This window comes from Chenopodium album, chromosome 15, assembly GCF_948465745.1.
Source record: "Chenopodium album chromosome 15, dcCheAlbu1.1, whole genome shotgun sequence".
NCBI lineage: Eukaryota > Viridiplantae > Streptophyta > Magnoliopsida > Caryophyllales > Amaranthaceae > Chenopodium > Chenopodium album.
The window spans coordinates 18,023,613-18,043,026 of record NC_137848.1 but is presented as its reverse complement, the minus strand read 5'-3'; the positions used below and the strand labels follow the sequence as shown (position 1 = coordinate 18,043,026).

Below are 19,414 nucleotides of genomic sequence, written 5' to 3'. Positions count from 1 at the left end.
CGACTAGTTAAACAAAATCTGTTTTTTATACGTACATTAAAAAAATAGTCAAAGTTTATATATAAATAAGCAAAAAAGTCAAACGTGTCAAGTATTTAGAAATAAAGGGAGTATTCAATTTCTAATTTCACAGCACAATACATCCTGTGCGACATGGGTGTACATCCGTCCGCCAGCCCCGGAAAACAATGGTAACCGGCTTATCAGTGATCGGACTCTGGAAAATCATCTCCGGCAAACCGAACCCAAACAATTTGCTTTGGTAAAACAAGTAACAAAAACAAACATGTCAAGCAATCAGTAGAGAGAGAAAACTTTTAAAATCCCAAAAATACCCTTCCAAATCTAATATTTCTGCTATCCAAAATCTACTCAGTCTTTTTTCTTTTTTTCTTCGTCCCTTTGGGCTGCTGCAATGGGGTCCAAGGAGTGGCAGGGGAAGGAAAATTCGAGCGACAGAAAAGGGCAAAAACGGAAATTAGACCAACAACAAGAAGAGAGAGAATCCGCCATTGTTACAGGTGAAGCTCTTCGTCGAGAGGTTTCTGCTCAGGTTGAGATTTTAAGCAACACCTATTCGTGGACTGAAGCCGATAGAGCCGCCGCTAAGCGCGCTACTCATCTTCTTGCAGAATTGGCGAAAAATGGTATGATTTTTACCTTGTTTGTTGAATAATTTGGGTGGAAATTGAGATTTTGTGATAAATTAGGGGTTTTGATTTGTATGATCGATTGATTAGTGAAGTTTGTTAAATTTTTGTGGTTGTAATAGAGGATGTAGCGAGTATAATTGTGGAAGGTGGAGCTGTTCCTTTATTGGTGAAGCATCTTAAGGCGCCGCCGTCGCCGGTTGAAGATGATGGGGTGAAGCCGTATGAGCATGAGGTTGAGAAAGCTAGTGCCTTTGCTCTTGGGCTTCTTGCTGTGAAGGTCAGTGAATGTTTATAATTTTGATTTCGATTTCGAATTTAGTGAATGTTTGTTGTGAATTGCCAAATTGTAGCAATATTGATTTGTTACGAAGTGTACATGATACAATCATACAATATTGGAAGTTACTAGGAGATTTTTATGCATGACTTGAAAGAATTGGTTTATGTATTTATTTAATGCATGACTTGAAGGTCAGTGATTTTAGATTTTATTTACAATTTCGAATTTGGTGAATGTTTGTTGTGAATTGCCAAATTATAGCAATATTGATTTTTTATTTACCAGGTAGTGTACATAATGCAATACTGTAACTGTTAAGAGTTTCTAATGCATGACTTGAAAGAGTTGGTATGAAATTTTATTTTATGTATCTGTTATTGTGATGCTTGAAAGGGATAGACAAGCTGTTGTCAAGGTTTGTCTATAATGGAAGTACTATAATGGATTTGTTCAATACCAAGTTAGTTGTGTTGTTTTTATGTTAAACAATTAGAACGATGCGGATTTACTACTTGTGGTTTTTGGGGAGGTATAGATGTTCAATATGCAAAGAGGTGGTAACTGGTAAGGTATTAAAGCTGATAGTTCTTAGCAAGAAATGTTGGTGAACCATTTTAAGGATATTTGTAGGAGGAAACAAGTATCTGCTGTTGATTCTGACATATCATCTAAAGAAGGATTTGATCTGTTTTTATTCCAGTATTCCACACTTTTGCTAAGTGTACATTGGTTAACTTGCATGTGGACTAAAAAGTTCACGCAGGAGTGGCAATGAAATCAGTTGGCAACTCAAAATGTTGCATCCAATTGAAGATCTAAATTTCATGAGAAAATTTGCCTTGGTTTGGTGGATATTGTTTCGACATGGTGCTATGTTACATCTTTAGCATCTCTTCTAGCAATATATGTGTGGGCTTGTGTGTTGTTACTTATAGTATATATGTGTGGTTACTATTGTGAGACTTTTATGGCACCTCATATGAAGTACCTCAAACTCTTGAATGTTAAACTGCCTATCCATCTAGTTTTGCTGTCAATTGGTTGGAAGTGGTATGTTGTTTCGTTTATGCTTACAAAGCCTTGCTATTATGTTTGTCACCCTTTGTATGATTCTGCTTGCAGCCAGAGCATCAACAATGCATTGTTGATGCTGGTGTCTTACCTCTCCTCGTAGATCTTTTGAAGAGACACAAATGTGGCTTGAATTCTCGGGCTATCAATGGTGTCATTCGGAGAGCGGCTGATGCAATTACTAACCTTGCTCATGAGAATAGCAGCATCAAAACCTCTGTCAGGTTGGTTTAGAGTAATTTTGCTGTATCTGAACTAGATAGATGTTCTGTTTTTCTTGCTTGACTTTGGTTCCTGGATTTTATTCAGGACGGAAGGTGGTATTCCACCCCTAGTTGAACTGCTTGAATTTAGTGATGCAAAGGTACAGAGGGCAGTGGCTGGGGCACTGCGCACTCTGGCTTTTAAAAATGATGAAAATAAGAAGCAGGTGATAGACCTTTCTGAAGCCAGCTTATCAGTTTATGTGTACTGTCGTTAATAACAATTCTTCAAGTTATTTAAGGTTTAACAGTTTAAATTTATGACCATACAGATTGTTGAATGTAATGCTCTTCCTTCTCTGATTCTGATGCTTAGATCTGAAGATTCTGCTATACATTATGAAGCGGTAATCTTGTTCATTTCAATGTAGTGGATTTTAATGTGATGGGGGTGTCAAAGCCCCTATTTCCCTTAGTTTTAATTGACATAGATGAAGTTTCTTGCACATATGTATATCATGCTTTCTGCTTTTAATATTTTTCAGGTCGGTGTGCTTGGAAATTTGGTTCATTCGTCGCCCAACATAAAAAAAGATGTCCTGCATGCTGGAGCATTACAACCTGTTATCAGGCTACTCAGGTAATTTTGCTGTTATATCTTTGACGTACTTGTATGTATTTATCCCTTCTTTATAATTATGACATTAAATTTCTGGGCATTTCTATGTGGGTTTTAGCTATTTTTTTTTTATTTGCTCGTTTTACTTGCAAGGTTTAGAAGTCCTTTTGCTTGCTTTAAAATGACCTTGCAATCTGACGTAACAGGAAATGTTTAGAAATCCTTGCAATTGTGGTCATTGCTGTGAATGTAATGAATTTCTTTTCAGATTTAATGGCAGATATTTTAATATATGTTGATACTGATGCATTTTAAGCACTTCTTCATTCTCTTTTTCTTAATACTGTTTATAACTGAGTAAATATTCTTGGTAAACAGTTCATGCTGCTCCGAGAGCCAGAGGGAAGCTGCATTATTACTTGGACAATTTGCTGCAACCGATTCAGATTGCAAGGTCTTTCACAGAGCTATGTTCTTTTTTTATTTGTTTTAAAGTTTAGGAGCATTCTTATTAGAAACTTGTCATATCTGCTTCATTTGTTCGTTACGAATCCTTACACCAGTACTAGTTTAGATTTGGAATTAGTTAGTTTCTCACTAGTGACTCAGGATGCAGATATTTTTGTTGGCAATCTTGAGATATCTAGTAGAATATGGAATGAAATATTATCATTTATTGCTCTGTTGTTGTACCCATTTTTCTGAAAGAGAACTAAATGATTTATTTAGATCAAAATTATTTAGCTTTGTTTATATACATTACTATGGCATGAGTTTTGGGCTATTAACACTTAAGTCTCGTTATGTTTTGATGATTAAGTTGACTGGTTGAGGTATTAGAATGCTATGCTATCTGTGATACACTCATTTTTAATACCTGAGAAAACTTTCTGATTAAAGTATCTTCATTATTGCCCTTACTAGAATGTACACATGCACGGGGTTTATTACTTGCAATGAAATAAACATAGATATTTGTGCCAAAAAAAACCTTAGATATTTTGGTTCCTCAAAAAAAAAAAAAAAAAAAAAAAGGGGAAAGTTTAGTGAAATAGGTAGTTTTTGGTTTTTTATTTTTATTATTTTTTTTATGGGCTAGAATTTGAGAATTAAGAAATTGGAGAGGGGTTGTGGTTAAAATTTGCAAAATGACTCCGCAGTTATTATATAACATTGGTATGTTAAACCTCTCAATACTTAAGTTTAAGAGCTCCCTGGCCAAATTAATTACTAGATATTAGGTGTATAAACTTTTAAGAGTTATAAATCTACACGCTTTCCCGAGTGTTTGAGACTATGATTCATGGACTTGTCACTTTATGCTGCTGCACTATGTTAATCGGACACGACTAATATCGCGAAGTGTCCGTGTTGATACGACACTTCACGGACACGGACACGGGACACGTGTCCGATCCTTCATTGTGCACTCGGACACTTCCATTAAGAGAGGAGAGAAAAAAGAGAAGAAACATGAAAGAAAAACATATCTTGTTCGAAAACCACCATTAATATAGAGAAGATGGAGAGAAGAAGATTGCAATTTATTAGGAGAATTTACCAAGGTAAGAATTATAATAAAAAAAGGAGTAGACACAATGAAAAATTTATAGGTTTCGTAATATATAATTTATTTATATAACTTTAAGTGACGTACTGACGTGTCCCCATACCCGTGTCCAAATACCGGACAGAGTCCCCGTGTCCTAAAATTTGGAACTTGCTAGACACTTGGACATGTGTCCATGTCCGACAGCCGTTCCCGAGTCAATGTAACGTAGCTGCTGCATCTATGTTGACATGGCACGACCAGGATGCTAAAATGGAACTTGATTTGGAACCTAGAGGATGAAAACGTTTGTGAGCCACTCTGCCATTGCTTGCAAGTCTGACACAAGCTGTCGAAGGTCTTGTTTTACTCTACCCTCTTCACTGGATCTTCTCCCTCCAATGCTTCGTTCTTCCCCTTCTTTTCAGTTCTTTTTTCCTCATATTCCTTTTCTTCTATTTTTCCTATTTGCTTTCTTTTTTATTCCTTCCTCCTTATAGGAAAAAAGAGAGCAGATGTTGGGATTTGTTACTTGAACTGATGGGAGAGTTGCAGAATATTCATAGCTCTTCAGTGATGAAACTTGGGGAGCTCGAAATGTTCTATATGGCTGATGCGGCGTGGTATTTAATGTAGGAAGGAGTATGGTGGAGAGAGGTAGTGCTAACTACTATGTAGGGTGGATCAGTAGGTGCTAGGGTCTTGTGGTTGACAAGTGGCTTATATTCTGTCTCATCAATTCTGTTATCTTCTCTTCCCTCATTTTTTCACTGAATGAGAGAGCATGCTTTGATCATTAGACTTGAAATACGGATATGGGTCCTAGAATCTGCTATAGGATATTCTTAATTTCAAAAATGGGACACGTTTTTAAACAAATATAGTTATGGTCATGACATTTGGATCAGGACTTACCTTTTCTATACATGCATAAATGACTAAATGAGTAGATACAATTACTAAGTTTCTATTTTTTGGCCAATATTGAAGTGTCGAAGTTTCCGCTCTTGTATGAAGTGGCAAGTATTTGACATAGATATTTGAAGTCAAATGAAGAGTAAGCATCATAGGGAGATTGTACTTTGTCGAGGAATGGGTTTTGGGAGCAAGCATTGAGGGCATGGTGCTACATCTTGGTATGGTTGAGTTAAAGAGTTTTGGGTATAGGCGGGAGAAAATCAGATGGTCTGAGAGTATTGACTATTGAGTGTTAGAAGGCTAGGATTTGAATGGAGGTGTGGAGATGGCTTCTAGATAGGCATTTGCTTCTCTCCTTTTGGATTTTTTCTCCTTTGTGAGGGTGGTATTGGGGTAGGGGTGATGGTGATGAGGGGCCTATAAAATATTTTGATTTTCAAAAGCTTGTTAGAGCAACTCCAATAGTGAGATAGTAGCTTGCTAACCACATCCAATTTACAAGTTACGACATTTTTAAGCCAAATGGACAAATGGTAGGCTACAACGCCTTGTAGCTTTCATGTGTTATTTTATTTCCTATTCTTTTTTTTGGCTTTGTTTAGCTAATACATTGTCCTTTCCTATAGTAAGCTTGTAGCTACACTCTTCACATAAATTGCAAGCAGGTCTTTTACTCCATGATTCGAGTTACTCTTAGAAATTAACAGCTTCTTGCACTTGTGTCATAGTTGTGACGCAGTTTGTAATTTGTGGGCCTTCATTGGTATATTCCTGATTTAAATGCAGTTGAGTGTTGATGAGGTTTTATATAAGTTTTATTTATCAATCAATCTATCTGTTATACCATTCTCTGATGTGAACATTGTAATAGTTATTTTCTCGCTAATTTCTTCTTCTTGCTTCAAAGTTGTCATAAATGATATTAGCTATGTTTGAACTTGATAAACTTCCTTATTTTTGTTTCTAGATTCACATTGTTCAGAGAGGTGCTGTTCCACCGTTGATTGAAATGCTTCAATCCCCTGATTTGCAGCTGAGGGAAATGTCAGCCTTTGCTTTAGGGAGGCTAGCACAGGTTAATATTTACATGGTGTATACTTTGAATGAATCTTGATGTGTGGATGTGTCAGTTAATTATGCTTTAATTAAATCTCTGGTTTTTTTTTTTTGGTTGTTGTTGTTGTACATTTAGAACTATATCTTAAAGTATTGCAAGTGATTGACAGATGCTAGGATTAATTTGTATGGATGGGAAGTGCTTGTTTTCAAGTAAAATATATTGTACGGATATGTGGAACAAGAATGTAAATTTTGGCATACAAATGATGTCTTATATGTGCTTATTATTTTTTCTTCCCTTTGTTATTTGGGCTTTGTTATTTGGGGATGGGGGTCAAGTATTGCAATAAGAAGAGTTTTGCTCAAGTACTTTGTGTCTCTGAGGCCTGTGCCCATAGTGGCCACCTGTGAATTGGACTAGTGTAGACTACTGTGAGATATGAAGCTGTAAAAGGTGTTTAAAGCATGTAGCTAGTTTCTTGTTTGAGCTAGGTGTATGCTTCCCAACTTAGCTATTATGCTGGTTTGACGTCTTATAAAAAAAGTATCTAGTTTGACCTTGTAAGCTCACCATCGCCCTTATACTATATAAAAAAATTGCATACATACTGCGTATTACCACTTTTATTTATGATAGCTGTTATAGTATTGTGAATGCATTTGAATTTCTTGGCACAAGGTATAAAATAAAATAAAGCACAAATGAGTACGTGAGTATTTCATCTGAGGAATGCTTTGGTATATCATAACATAATGGATGTTTCTAAAGTAAATTGATGTTTGGCCATGGACTTTCAAGTTATGCAAAATATGTTGCCTTCTTGATTCCATTAGAAATGAAAACAATGAAGGCATTTTGTTTTTCTTAGAAGGATTAGAAATTATTAGTTTAATAGAGAGCCTAATCAACAATTGGATTCTGGAAGAAAACTATTATTGCAATTCTTTGCTTAGCACTTTAGTTACTCTTATTCTAATGCATACATATTTATGTTACTAATTTTAATATTTTGTTGGTCTCCCTTTAGGGGCTAATATTCTTGAATGAATCGTTTTTGGGATAGGATGTCAAGTATATAGGAAGATGGATGATTGATTTTTTTTTTTGAGTTAGGATGGGGGGTTTATGGGACTCTCATTTTGCCTTGTATTTCTGCCACTGTGTTTTCTCTCTCTCTCTTTTAGGGTCATATTAGTGTGCGTAACAAGGACATTGATGAAGCTAATGACATATTTTTGTGGTCTAAGGTAAGTAAAGAGAAGATTTGTTGATTGTATATCTAAGGAAGAGGGAGGCCTGGTTTTTGGTAGTATGGCATCTAAAGTTGTCTTCTTGGTGGGAGAATTGTTGTGGCGTTTAGTGCAATGGTTTCGTGTAGCTAGTGTGATACAGAGGTATGGTTTTCAAAGGATTGGCACTTTGGCAGGGATGCGCTAATTCCCTATGCAAATATGCAATCCCTTGGAATTATGTTTCATAGGTTTCGTAATTCTTCTTCCTTTAGGGTCAAGTACAAGGTGGGTAGTAGGGAGTGCATCGTATTTGGAGGAGCCTTTTTGTATCCATTCTTTTTCTCTAAAGATTGTGAGCTGCCTATTATAATACTCCAATTTCATTGTTTTGGGTGAACAAGGTACTAATATGTCTTAGAATTTTCATTGTTTAGAGGGAAATTCATGATTGGGAGTTTGGGAAGCTTACTAACCTGTTGAGCTGGCTTGATTCTGTTTCTTTGTCGAAATTCCATGATTGAAGAGTGTGGTTGGCTGATTCCTCAGGGTCCTTTACTTGTCGTATCTTTTGTAGCAACCAAAAAAGCTCCAATTTCACCATTATTTCCTCTTTTCACCTTTCTATTTTGAAGGCCAAATTTTCAAATTAGGTGAAAGCTTTTGTTGGGTTGCTAGTTTGGAGAAATTGAATTCTTGAAATAATTTGCAGAGTTGGAGACCACACTTAGCTTTGCCCGCTCACCCTGTGGCCTGTGTACTGTATTCCTTTCTAGGGAGGAGATAAGTAAACTATTTATTGATGCATTCTCAGGAGGTGATAGTAAACTGTTCTACTCCAAAACCTTTTCTGCTGAGTACTCTGGCTCTGCAATCGTATAAAATTTATTCTCTCTCTCTCTTTCTTTTTTTTAGTTCTTATTTTTTTTTGTAACTCTTTCTCTGGGCCATCTAGTGAGACATTCTTTGAATTTTATTTAGGAGTCAAATAATCAAGCTGGGATTTCTCACAGTGGTGGTTTAGTGCCCCTATTAAAGCTTCTGGATGCAAAAAATGGATCTCTTCAACATAATGCTGCTTTTGCCCTCTATGGTCTTGCAGATAACGAGGTATCTTCATCTATAATTTTGGATGCTCTGAGTTAAATCAATTGGAACTTATTGGTTTCTTAATTTTAACTTTCTTATCGGTTTAATATCACACCCTTGTTACTGAAATTTCCAGGATAATGTTGCTGATTTTGTAAAAGTTGGTGGTCTTCAAAAGTTGCAGGAAGGAGAGTTTATTGTTCAGGTTTGTTTTTTGCTGTAGTATATAACACTGCTTTCTGCTCTGTTGTATTTGCTGTAGCATACAGAAGGACTTAAGCAATAGGGCATTTGTGGGAGCTGTAAACTATTCCAGTTTATTCTTGTATCCATGAATCTTTTATAAATGTTTTATGCCAAACATGTGCTTTCAGGCAACCAAAGATTGTGTAGCCAAGACACTGAAACGATTAGAGGAGAAAATACATGGCCGGGTTAGTATTATGAATTTCTATTGTTTACATATGCCTTTAGTCAATCAATTTTGAAAGCGCTTATAGTCCAGTTATGGTTTTAAAGGTGTTGACCCACTTATTGTACCTCATGCGTGTGGGAGAAAAATCTGTTCAAAGACAAGTAGCTTTGGCTCTTGCTCATCTGTGTTCTCCAGAAGACCAGAGATCAATCTTTATTGATAACAATGGTATGGCTTTTTCCATAGCTGTATGGTCTCAAAATTATTCCTATTCAATTGACATTCATATTTTGCCGTCATTGATATTATGTTATTTGGCTAGGACTGGAATTACTTCTCTGGCTTCTCAAATCCACTAATACTAAGCAACAACATGATGGTGCTATGGCCCTTTGTAAATTAGCAAGCAAAGCCATGACTCTTTCCCCCATTGATGCAGCTCCTCCTTCTCCCATATCACAGGTGATTTCCCCTTTATTCGATGCTCTATGTTTTGTGCTAAGTGATGATTGTACAATGGTATTTTCTTTGCTTAGATAATTCTCTTAGCTCTTTTAGTCAACTATTGTACAAGGACAGAACCCATTGAAGGTTTTGCTACTAATGCTGTTCTGTCATTGTTTCTTTTGTTTTAGACTCTATTGAAGATTCAAGCTCATATTCAATGAAAATATTTACAATTAGAATCTTCTTCAAAAAAAAAAAAAAAAAAATCTACAAGTAGAATGTAACACATCAAACTTTCTAAGATTAGACTTATTTAGGTTGAATTCATGTTCTTAGTGTTTTTGAGTCTGTGTTCTAAAAATAGTACTCCCTCTGTTCCTTTTTAAAGTTTACATTTGGGTTTTCTCATGGGTATTAGGAAAAATGCTTCTGGAGTAGGTAAAATGGGAGTATTTGTTTTGGGAGTAGATTAATTATTTTGGTAAATGGAAATATTTGCTTTGAGAGTAGGTAAATATTTTGGTAAATACTGAATAGGAATATTTGCTTTAGGAGTAGGTAAATATTTTTGGTATATGGGAATAGTTGCATTGGAAGTAGGTTAATACAGTATGACGGTATGTGTGTAAAAATATTATTGGAACTAGAAACGTAACTTTAATAAGGAAGCACCCAAAATAGAAACATACCATGGAAAAGGAACGGAGGGAGTAGTTTTGTTCTAGATAGTTTTATGTTCTACATCTTAAATTACATCTTAAATTCTATTGTTTAAAAAGAAAAGGGATGATACCCACCTTTGCAATAATGATCAACATTAACATGAATGATTCATATGTTTTTAAAATTAATATTATGAGAAACAAATACTTAGTATAAAGTTTTGAAACCAGAAAACTCACTCAGTTCCAAGGCGGAGCTACATTGGTGCCCGTGCATCACCACCCCAAAAAAAAATAATTTAAAGTTCAATTTAAAAAAAAAAAAAATCAATCAAAGTGACCAGTTATTTATAAAACCTGTCTCTTATATGCTAGCAGTATCACTCCTTTTTTTTTTTAATTAAAAGAGACCGTTTATACTAACAACTAGTCTCTAAGGTCATTTTACTTTTTTTTTTTTATTAAGAGTAATGGGTGTATACTACCTCTGTTTTTTTAAACTTGCAACACACCTTTTATCATGCTTATCAGTGAGGTGACTAAAATAGTTAAACGAATTAATTAAGCTATGAAATTTAAATCGTATCAACGTATCCCTTTCTTCTTATAGGTATTAAAATTTTATAAATTAATTTATCCGTTTACCTAGTCTAATATCTTCTTTTACATGCGTGTCAAAGGGGTGTATTACAACTAAATAAAAATGGAGGAAGTGTTTGTTTGTTACATGTTATTTGTAGTACTTTCGGCTTATAAGATAGATTTTTTAAGTATTATTATTATTATTATTATTTTTTTTTTTTAGATAAAGAAAAGATAGTAAGTACTATTTGGTTGTAGTATGGATTGAAATCAATTTGGTTGCAATATATATATATATATATATATATATATACTACCTCTATTAACTTTAGTTCCAACAAAGGGTATTATTTGTGAGACGTAAAATATTCCTTTGTTGCAACTAAAAATTAACGGAGGTAGTACAATTTTGGATTGAAATCAGTTATGAACTAGATCTGAAAAAAAAATTATTTTCACATGTGATCAATAATTGATGGTGACTCACCATTTCGGAAATCCGGATCCGCCACTGCTTGGTTTACCTTAAGACTTGCAATAAACTTTTGATATATTCTAAGTAATTTTGAGTACATGTTTGATAAAATAAGTTTGTGGTGAAAACTGCTGCATATGCTCATAAACTTTATTTTAAAGTTATAAAGACTAAAAGGTTGATTACATTTATAAATACAACATACAAGAAGTTTATAAAGTATTACTCCAGTGTTTTGAAATTAGGGAAAAGGCTAAAATTTAGAACACTCTTATTTCTTAAGACGTATTTTAGATTACTCTAGACTTTATTATTAGAATTTTGACTTCATGTTCTAAATATCAAAGCATGTTGCTATAAAAAATGTTTCATGTGTTCTAAATACTGGATGGTAGTTTTGTTTGAAAATTAGGTGATGTCAATGTTAAATGCTGTTTGTCCTATATGAAGTTCTTGAAATTCTTATTACTTTGCTGTTGGGGGTTCTCATAAATAGCATTTGATTTTGCAGGTTTACTTAGGCGAGCAGTATGTAAATAATGCTACACTCTCAGATGTTACTTTTCTAGTTCAAGGTTCAAAGTGCATCTATCTTGCTTGTTTATAGTATTTATTATCCGTTTGTTCTGAGATTAATTTTCTGAACACAATTGCACAAGTTCTAAATAGCATTACCTCAAATTTCAGGTAAACGGTTCTTTGCTCATCGAATCTGCCTTCTTGCTTCATCTGATGCATTCCGTGCAATGTTTGATGGTGGTTATCGGGTGAGTTTTACTTGTTTAGTTAAATGAGTTTGGCCTTTTGCCTCTTGTTTGCTTAGTTCGCTTATGTATAGTTATGAGCTATATATTTGTTTACAAGAAATACCAATTTTTTATTGTTATATCTGTTATGGAGGGTGTTTAAGGAAGACCATAATGCTGTGAGCAGAGAGCAGACCATACTAATCTAATGTGAAAGACTGATGTGTATTTTTGACGGTTTTAATTTGATGGAAGGATTTGAGTGATTTTAATGGTGGAAATTCGAAGGATAGTCTTAGAAGGCAACAACTTCTAAGTTTGATCTTAGGAGCAACGATCCCAAAACCCTAGTTAACAACTAGTTTGAACCTTAACAAAGTTCTCTTCAAGCAAAAGTTCAATAAACTCAACTTTTTATTATAAAACGTCCTCTCAAAATCATTGACATAGGACTTGTATATATATGAAAAATAAATCTATCCTACTTGCTCCGCAAGCAAACTAAATAAAATCCCTAACAATTAATTAATGAACCAAAATAGCCCACTAACCAATCAACACAACTTTGGAAGCCCAAGGCCCCATAACTATTACTAAGAAAACAATAAAAACATTATTAAAAACTCACTTGTAAAACCCCCACTTTAAGAGTAAGGTAAAACCAAGAGAGTACCTAAATAAAACAATAAAGATAGTTATAAGAAAGGGGCTCGATTCATGTCATTCCCTCTTGAAAAAAAACTTGCCCTCAAGTTTCATTCGGAAGACAAAGCACCAAGTCACTAGCCCTCATAGTAGCAAAGTATCATAGTTCTCCCTATGCACAATCTTGAAAGGTCCTTCCTCTAATGGTTCATTCTTACCTCTAGAATTATTAAAGATTTTTTAAGCATTCTAAGATAAGAAAACATAGTCACCAATCTCTAAGGGATGTTGGTTTCTCAATGACAACATTTTAGCCCTTATTTCCTTTTTATCAAGCTTAGGCATAATCAATAACTCTCTAGCATGAGGTTGAATAGGTGGTGCCTTAGGGGGTAAAGGATGTAACTGGACTCTCGTGTCCCTGAGGACCCCAACCTTCACTTTCACTGAATAAACATTTGTAACACCATTAAATAACACCCCTCGATCATATTGCCAAGGACGACCCAAGAGTATAAAACAAGCAGTCATAGGTAAAATATCACACGACACTATCAGAATATGAACCCATGGAAAAGTTCACGAAAGCTTGCCTTTTAACCTGTAGTCCAATCTCCATCATGTAACCAATTAAGCTTGTAAGGAGTAGGATGGTCCCTAGTAGAAAGTTTCATTGTGTCAACCAACTTAGTAATGCAACATTGGTGCACGATCCCATATCTATGATCAATGAGCAACTTTTATCACCTACTTTGCATATACTATGGAACAAATTTTCTCTTTGCTCATGTGTAGTAGGAGGAACAAAATCAGTATGCAAAATTCTCCTTAAGATACCAATATGGCGATTGGTATTGAGCAAAAAACAAACTGTTTAAACTCTCCTTTTCTTGACCCTCAAAGTCTTTAAAATCAAAATGTTCCTCTGCAAACATGCACTCCCCTTCTTTAAACATGCACTCCCCTTCTTTATCTCTTCTTGGTCAAGATAAGCCAACAACATTCTATGTTCCTTCTTGGATACCGTCACTTTGTTGCCACAATCTCTAGCAATGTGTCCCACGCCTTGACACTTGAAACAAACTTTTTTTGCTAATGCAACTTGTTCGGGAGTACCAACAATCATCTCCCTTCATTGTTCGAATTGTTAGAGTTAGGAGCACCGTTGTGATTCGAACACTCACCATTAAAGAATGATTTCCTCCTCTCCATGAAATAAGAAGTTTTCTTTTCTTTCTCCTGCTTCTCAAGTCTCTCTGCCAACCTTAAGACATCATCAAAGAACACATAATTTGATGTTTCCACCTTGTGAGAAATCAAAGGTGTCAACCCTTTTATGTATCGTCCTATCTTCATCTCCACTTTTTCCTGCAAATCACAAAGCACGCACAATTTCTCAAACTCTTTAGTGTATTCGACAACACTAAGGCTCTTTTGTTCAAGATGATTCAACTTCAAGAATTGATCTTGGACAAATTCCCGTGGTAGGAACCGTTTCCTTAATTGTCTCTTCAATTCACTCCAAGTATTAATTCGTGGCTCATCTTCTCTAGTCTCTTGGCACACAAGTTCTCAAACCATAGAGAAGCATATCTCGTCAGTTTTAGGTTTGCAACCTTATAGGCTTTTTGCTCATCAAAACCTTTGTAGTCAAAGACCTTTTCCATCTGACGAACCCAATCTAAAAAGTCTTCTGTAAATTCCCGAAGTTCTAACAACTTCAAATCTTGATCATTGTCAATGGGAAGATTTCTCATGACTCCCCTAGGTTGTTCATTGTTGATTATTTTTCCTCCCCCAACCACTTGAGTAGACAAAGTTTCAACCCTTTGATTGGTTTGAGCAATTTCTTGTGTATTCTTCTCAATTTTCTCATTCGTTCGTTCAAGATGCGCATTAAAATTTCTCATCATATCAACAAGCATAGTATCAAGATCCTCCTTTGTTTAAGTACTCATAATGTCAAAAACAATATCGGATGAACGTAGCTCGATCAGATCAATTATCAAGAATCACTACAAAAAGAATTTCGCACTACTACAATGCTTCCTCAGATTTCAATAATATTACGCCTTATATCCGCAAAATCGGTATTCAATAATATTACTTCCAACCGTCAAATCCAATTTGCAGAACTCTTAAAAGCAATTAAAGTAATTAAAAGTGGAACTTTTAACCAAAAGCTGTAATTCTTGCAATACTATGTCGGCAACTAACAAAATTTGCAGACTAAATTAAAAAAGAAAAACACATGCAACCAAGCAATATTGTATGGCAGCACATACGAAGTAATATGTAGTAGCCAAATCCCACTTTGTTTCTACAACAAATGTGAAATCTATAGGAAATTTATTGTATCACAATTTGTACGAACACAAGACAAAGCAACTTGATGATGTCGTACCTGGTAATAACAATCAAACTTCAACCCACAAAGATCGTGTAAGTGTAAAGAACACCCACCAAACCTGGCTCTTGATACCAATTTGATGTGTATTTTTGATGGTTTTAATTTGATGGAAGGATTTGAGTGATTTTAATGGTGGAAATTCGATGGATAGTCTTAGAAGGCAACGACTTCTAAGTTTGATATTAGGAGCAACGATCCCAAAACCCTAGTTAACAACTAGTTTGAACCTTAACAAAGTTCTGTTCAAGCAAAAGCTCAATAGACTCAACTTTTTATTATAAAATGTCCTCTCAAAATAATCGACATAGGACTAATATATATAGGAAAAATAAATCTATCCTACTTGCTCCGCAAGCAAACTAAATAAAATCCCTAACAATTAATTAATGAACCAAAATAGCCCACTAACCAATTAACACAACTTTGGAAGCCCAAGACTCCATAACTATTACTAAGAAAACTATAAAAACATTATGGGTAATTCTCAATGGTAACCCCCAACTTCTGTAACATTGAAATGGTAACCCTCTTTATTTTTAATTATACAAAATGACCCTAATTAAGAAATTTATCCTACTTATAACATTAATGAGTCTTATTTGGTTTAAAAATTAAACCATGGTTAGATTTTTTTTTTTTTTAAAAAAAAAAAAAAGAAAAACCAAAAAAAACCACCCAACCTACCACCTCCAGCAACCTTCATCATCAGCCTCTCCCATCCACCACCTCCACCTCAGCCTCACCTAGTCGTCGCCTCAGAGCCACCAACCCCTCACCCCAACCCGACAACCCCACCACACCCACGACACTTCCTCTTCTCCTTCGACCCACGAACCATAGTATGGTCACTCGCCGGCTCGCCGTACCTCCATATCTCTCTGTTGACGAGCCACCCGAATTCGAACACCCTCCCCAAACCCAGACCCGAAACCAAATCCCTCCTAACCCGAAATCAAAACCACCACCTTCAATCGAAATCGTGTCGGTGTTTGAACTGGTGTGCGGTGGTGGGTTTCAGTGTTGTCAGAGGACAGAGAGGGAGAGGAGGTGGTCCGGAAGCGTTCATGGGTCCTGGGTTAGGGTCGCCGGTAGTGAAGGAGGGTGGTGGTGGCTGGCAGGTTTAATTTGAAGGTGGTGGTGTGCGTGTGGGTGGCTGATTGGTGGGTTAATTTTTATTTATTTTTTAAAGTTTTTTTTAAAAAAAAACTAACCATATTTTAGTTTAAATTAACCATTTAGTGAAATAAGGTTATAAGTGAGAATAAATTTTTAATTAAGGTCATTTTATACAATTGAAAAAAAAGAGGGTCACTATTTCAGTGTTACACAAATTGGGGGTTACTATTGAGAATTTCCCAAACATTATTAAAAACTCATTTGTAAAATCCCCACTTTAAGAGTAAGGTAAAACCAAGAGAGTACTTAAATAAAGCAATAGATATAGTTATAAGAAAGGGGACTCGATTCACATCAAAGACAAAATACTATAATGGGGGATGGATGGAGAGGGTGCAATTTGGGCTTAAAGAAAAAATAATTTCTAGGAACAAAATCTTGCTCAAATTACTTCGTATATGGCACAGGACGGTCTTCTCAACTAGTCCAGAAGATAACATGCATCATTCATCATGTGTTCTAGCAAGAAACATTAGCTTCTATATTTTTTTTTTTTTAAAAAATCCCCCTTATATTTAAAGCTGTGGAACTATGGTATTTTTATATAGAACAGACTACTGTGCACTCATTTATATGCTTGGAAATTTTCTAATAAGACTTATGCTGTTATCACTGTGATACAGGAAAAGGATGCCAGAGATATAGAGATTCCTAACATCAGATGGGAGATTTTTGAATTGATGATGAGGTTATTTAAATATGCATTTGTGTAGCAATTTCTGCTGAAGAATTGTAAACTTAGCAATAGAATTCATGTGTCTTTCTATTTCTGTCATTTTGTTGCAGATTTATATATACTGGCTCAGTAGACATAAAACCAGACATTGCACAAGATCTCCTTAGGGCTGCAGATCAGTATCTTTTAGAGGGGTTAAAACGCCTTTGTGAGTATACCATAGCTCAGGTGAGCTGACATGATTTATCATTCATTTCTTTGATATATTTTTCTTCTATTGAATTAGGACATATAATGAGTTATTGGTTTTTGTAATATATGAAGGATATATCCTTGGAGAATGTGTCAAGCATGTACGAGCTTTCTGAGGCATTTCATGCTGTTTCATTGAGGCAGGCTAGCATCCTTTTCATCTTGGAGCAGTATGATAAATTGATTGATAGACCAGGGTATGTAGTTTCTCTAATATCTTTTGTTAGCTTTACTAGCTGACTATTCCCTCTATCCCTAAATCCGAGCCCCATTTCTCCTGGGCACAAAATTGAGAGAGGTTGTAGTGGGTTAATGTTGATTTGTTAAATATAGTTGAATATAAAAAGAAGGTAATGTGAACATTATATTGTTTTAAGAGGAGGCAAGAGACCTTATATTTGGGGTAGAAGGGTTTTGTTGATTAAAAGTGAATTATTGATGAACCCTTCCCAAATGAGAATTGAGCCTCTACTTTGGGATGAGAATTTTGGTAGACATGGGCCTTTTATCTATGGGCTTGGAAGTTTTTTTTTTTTCTTTCTTTCTATGAGGTGAGAATTTAGAACTGGGTGTTTCAGGTATTCTGGTACAAATCTAAAACCAATTTAATATTGTGCAGTTGAAATTACATGGCGAAGCTTGTTATGTCTATTATTATTTGCAAAATCTGCTTGTTAGGGTTATTATCAAATAGATTATCATTTTTATGTGCATTTATGATTTACTTCAGGCTTGCACAAAAAAGATTGGAAACTTAATGATTGAATTTAAACATATGACTGTTACTGAGAATAATAAGAAGTGCAAAGTCTGCAACTTTAGAAAGCTAAATTTTAAGGTTGTATGTCCAAAGCCTTTAAGGGAGAATTGCCAAACTGATAAAGTAATAGTAGCCGCTTGCAAGTTAGCAAAATTCTAGAACATGAGGTGAGTGATATATCTGTTTTGTTTGTCTGGCAAGTACTACCGATATCAGAGACAAGGGGGTTAGTTATCATTTGAGTCTTCAAAGTAAAGGAGCTAATACTCCCTCCAACTCCAATAGATTGCCCAGTTCCCCTTTAACATTGTTAAAATTGTAATGAGTGGGTTGATAATTTTGTCCTTTTATATCTAAAATAAAAATGGGGCAATCTTTTAGGGACAAACCAAAAAGGAAAAATGGAGTTTGTGCTTATGAAGTTATGATTTCTTCTGCTATTTAGCAATTTTTAATTCTTTTCTCAAGTAAATAATAGGTAACGATGCTTGAGTAAATAATATGTAGAATACTTGACTGACCTCGCTGTGGAATTGTGCAGGCATTCATCTCTTATGCAGCATATTTTGCCAGAAATTAGAAACTATTTTCTCAGATTACTCACCAAACCCAGTGCTCTGAACTAGTGACTTAAAGCTGCCAGTTTATTTATTTATTTTTTTTTTATCCTCAATCTTAGAAATGGTCTGGTTGAAGCAGCAAATCACCGACAAGGAGACATGACTCAAAGGTCTCTTATGCCTTACATTTCTAAACTCCCAGCCTCCCACATATCTTTAATTTTGTGCTTGATGAGTCTTAGCCACCTTGCCTTTTTTTTTATTTTAAAAAAAATATATTAATCTTTAACACTGTGTCCTCACGAAGGCAAATCTCTGGAAGCAGTTATGTATCAAGCATATGTGAAGTCTGATCTGGTTTCCGCAGGAGCAGATTTAGGATATAGTGTGCGTGCCAACGCATCAGCCTCAAACCGACCTCACTGGGAAAGTGTTTAAACGACCTTTAAAGCAACTAAGGTGACTTCTCACTGTTTAAACACTTGAAACAAATGATCAAATTTGAAATGGTGCTGTAAGAATTAGTGATGTTGACTAATTATGATTACCTTTAAAATGCGTCTGATTTACAGAGAATCTGGAAAGATTACATATTACTGTAAGCATAGAATCTTACCCTGTCTATATTTTCTCCTTTTGCTTGTATAATTGTAAGGGAATGTAATTATGTTGTTCATGACTTCATAAGCTGGTGATTTTAGGTGCTTGTGTAATTCGAATGTTGTAGCTGCTCTTATTTTAACTAATGAATGACATGTCTATGACAAGCATTGATTCCACATAATATAAAGATTTGGCAAATCGAGCAGGTCAGGTCAAGTGTCGAGTCATGAACTCAAGATCTTGGTTACAGGTTATTTTGGACTATACAAGTAGGTGTATCTAGTTGCTTCTACTCAGGTTAATCTGTCAATGTATGGTTTAACAGAATGGAGTC

General features: G+C 35.2%; 1 protein-coding gene across 3 annotated transcripts; it reads left to right on the top strand.

The window, feature by feature from the left end:
• Positions 1 to 261: 261 nt before the first annotated feature.
• LOC145583034 (ARM REPEAT PROTEIN INTERACTING WITH ABF2-like) lies at positions 262 to 19,153 on the top strand. 3 transcript variants are annotated; one of them, XR_014100006.1, is made up of 20 exons: positions 262 to 647; positions 773 to 930; positions 2,056 to 2,228; positions 2,314 to 2,434; positions 2,540 to 2,614; positions 2,753 to 2,847; positions 3,205 to 3,280; positions 6,261 to 6,368; positions 8,564 to 8,692; positions 8,808 to 8,876; positions 9,046 to 9,105; positions 9,191 to 9,314; positions 9,409 to 9,548; positions 11,764 to 11,827; positions 11,940 to 12,019; positions 16,853 to 16,917; positions 17,016 to 17,133; positions 17,230 to 17,354; positions 18,459 to 18,647; positions 18,845 to 19,153. XR_014100006.1 is itself a non-coding variant. In XM_081640142.1 (19 exons), exons 1-19 carry the CDS (start codon positions 416 to 418, stop codon positions 18,541 to 18,543), a joined length of 2,097 nt encoding a protein of 698 aa, XP_081496268.1. In that variant the 5' UTR covers positions 262 to 415; the 3' UTR covers positions 18,544 to 19,153. The 3 variants fall into 3 exon arrangements, 1 of the variants encoding a protein (XP_081496268.1); XR_014100005.1 differs by having other exon boundaries at positions 18,785 to 19,153; XM_081640142.1 differs by having other exon boundaries at positions 18,459 to 19,153.
• The last annotated feature ends 261 nt before the right edge of the window (positions 19,154 to 19,414 follow it).

Coding starts and splice junctions, on each gene's coding strand:
- LOC145583034 (XM_081640142.1), top strand. CDS start 416: ATGGGGTCCAAGGAGTGGCAGGGGAAGGAAAATTCGAGCGACAGAAAA. Junction 2,848..3,204: donor CCTGTTATCAGGCTACTCAG/GTAATTTTGCTG, acceptor CTTGGTAAACAG/TTCATGCTGCTCCGAGAGCC. Junction 17,355..18,458: donor AAATTGATTGATAGACCAGG/GTATGTAGTTTC, acceptor GGAATTGTGCAG/GCATTCATCTCTTATGCAGC.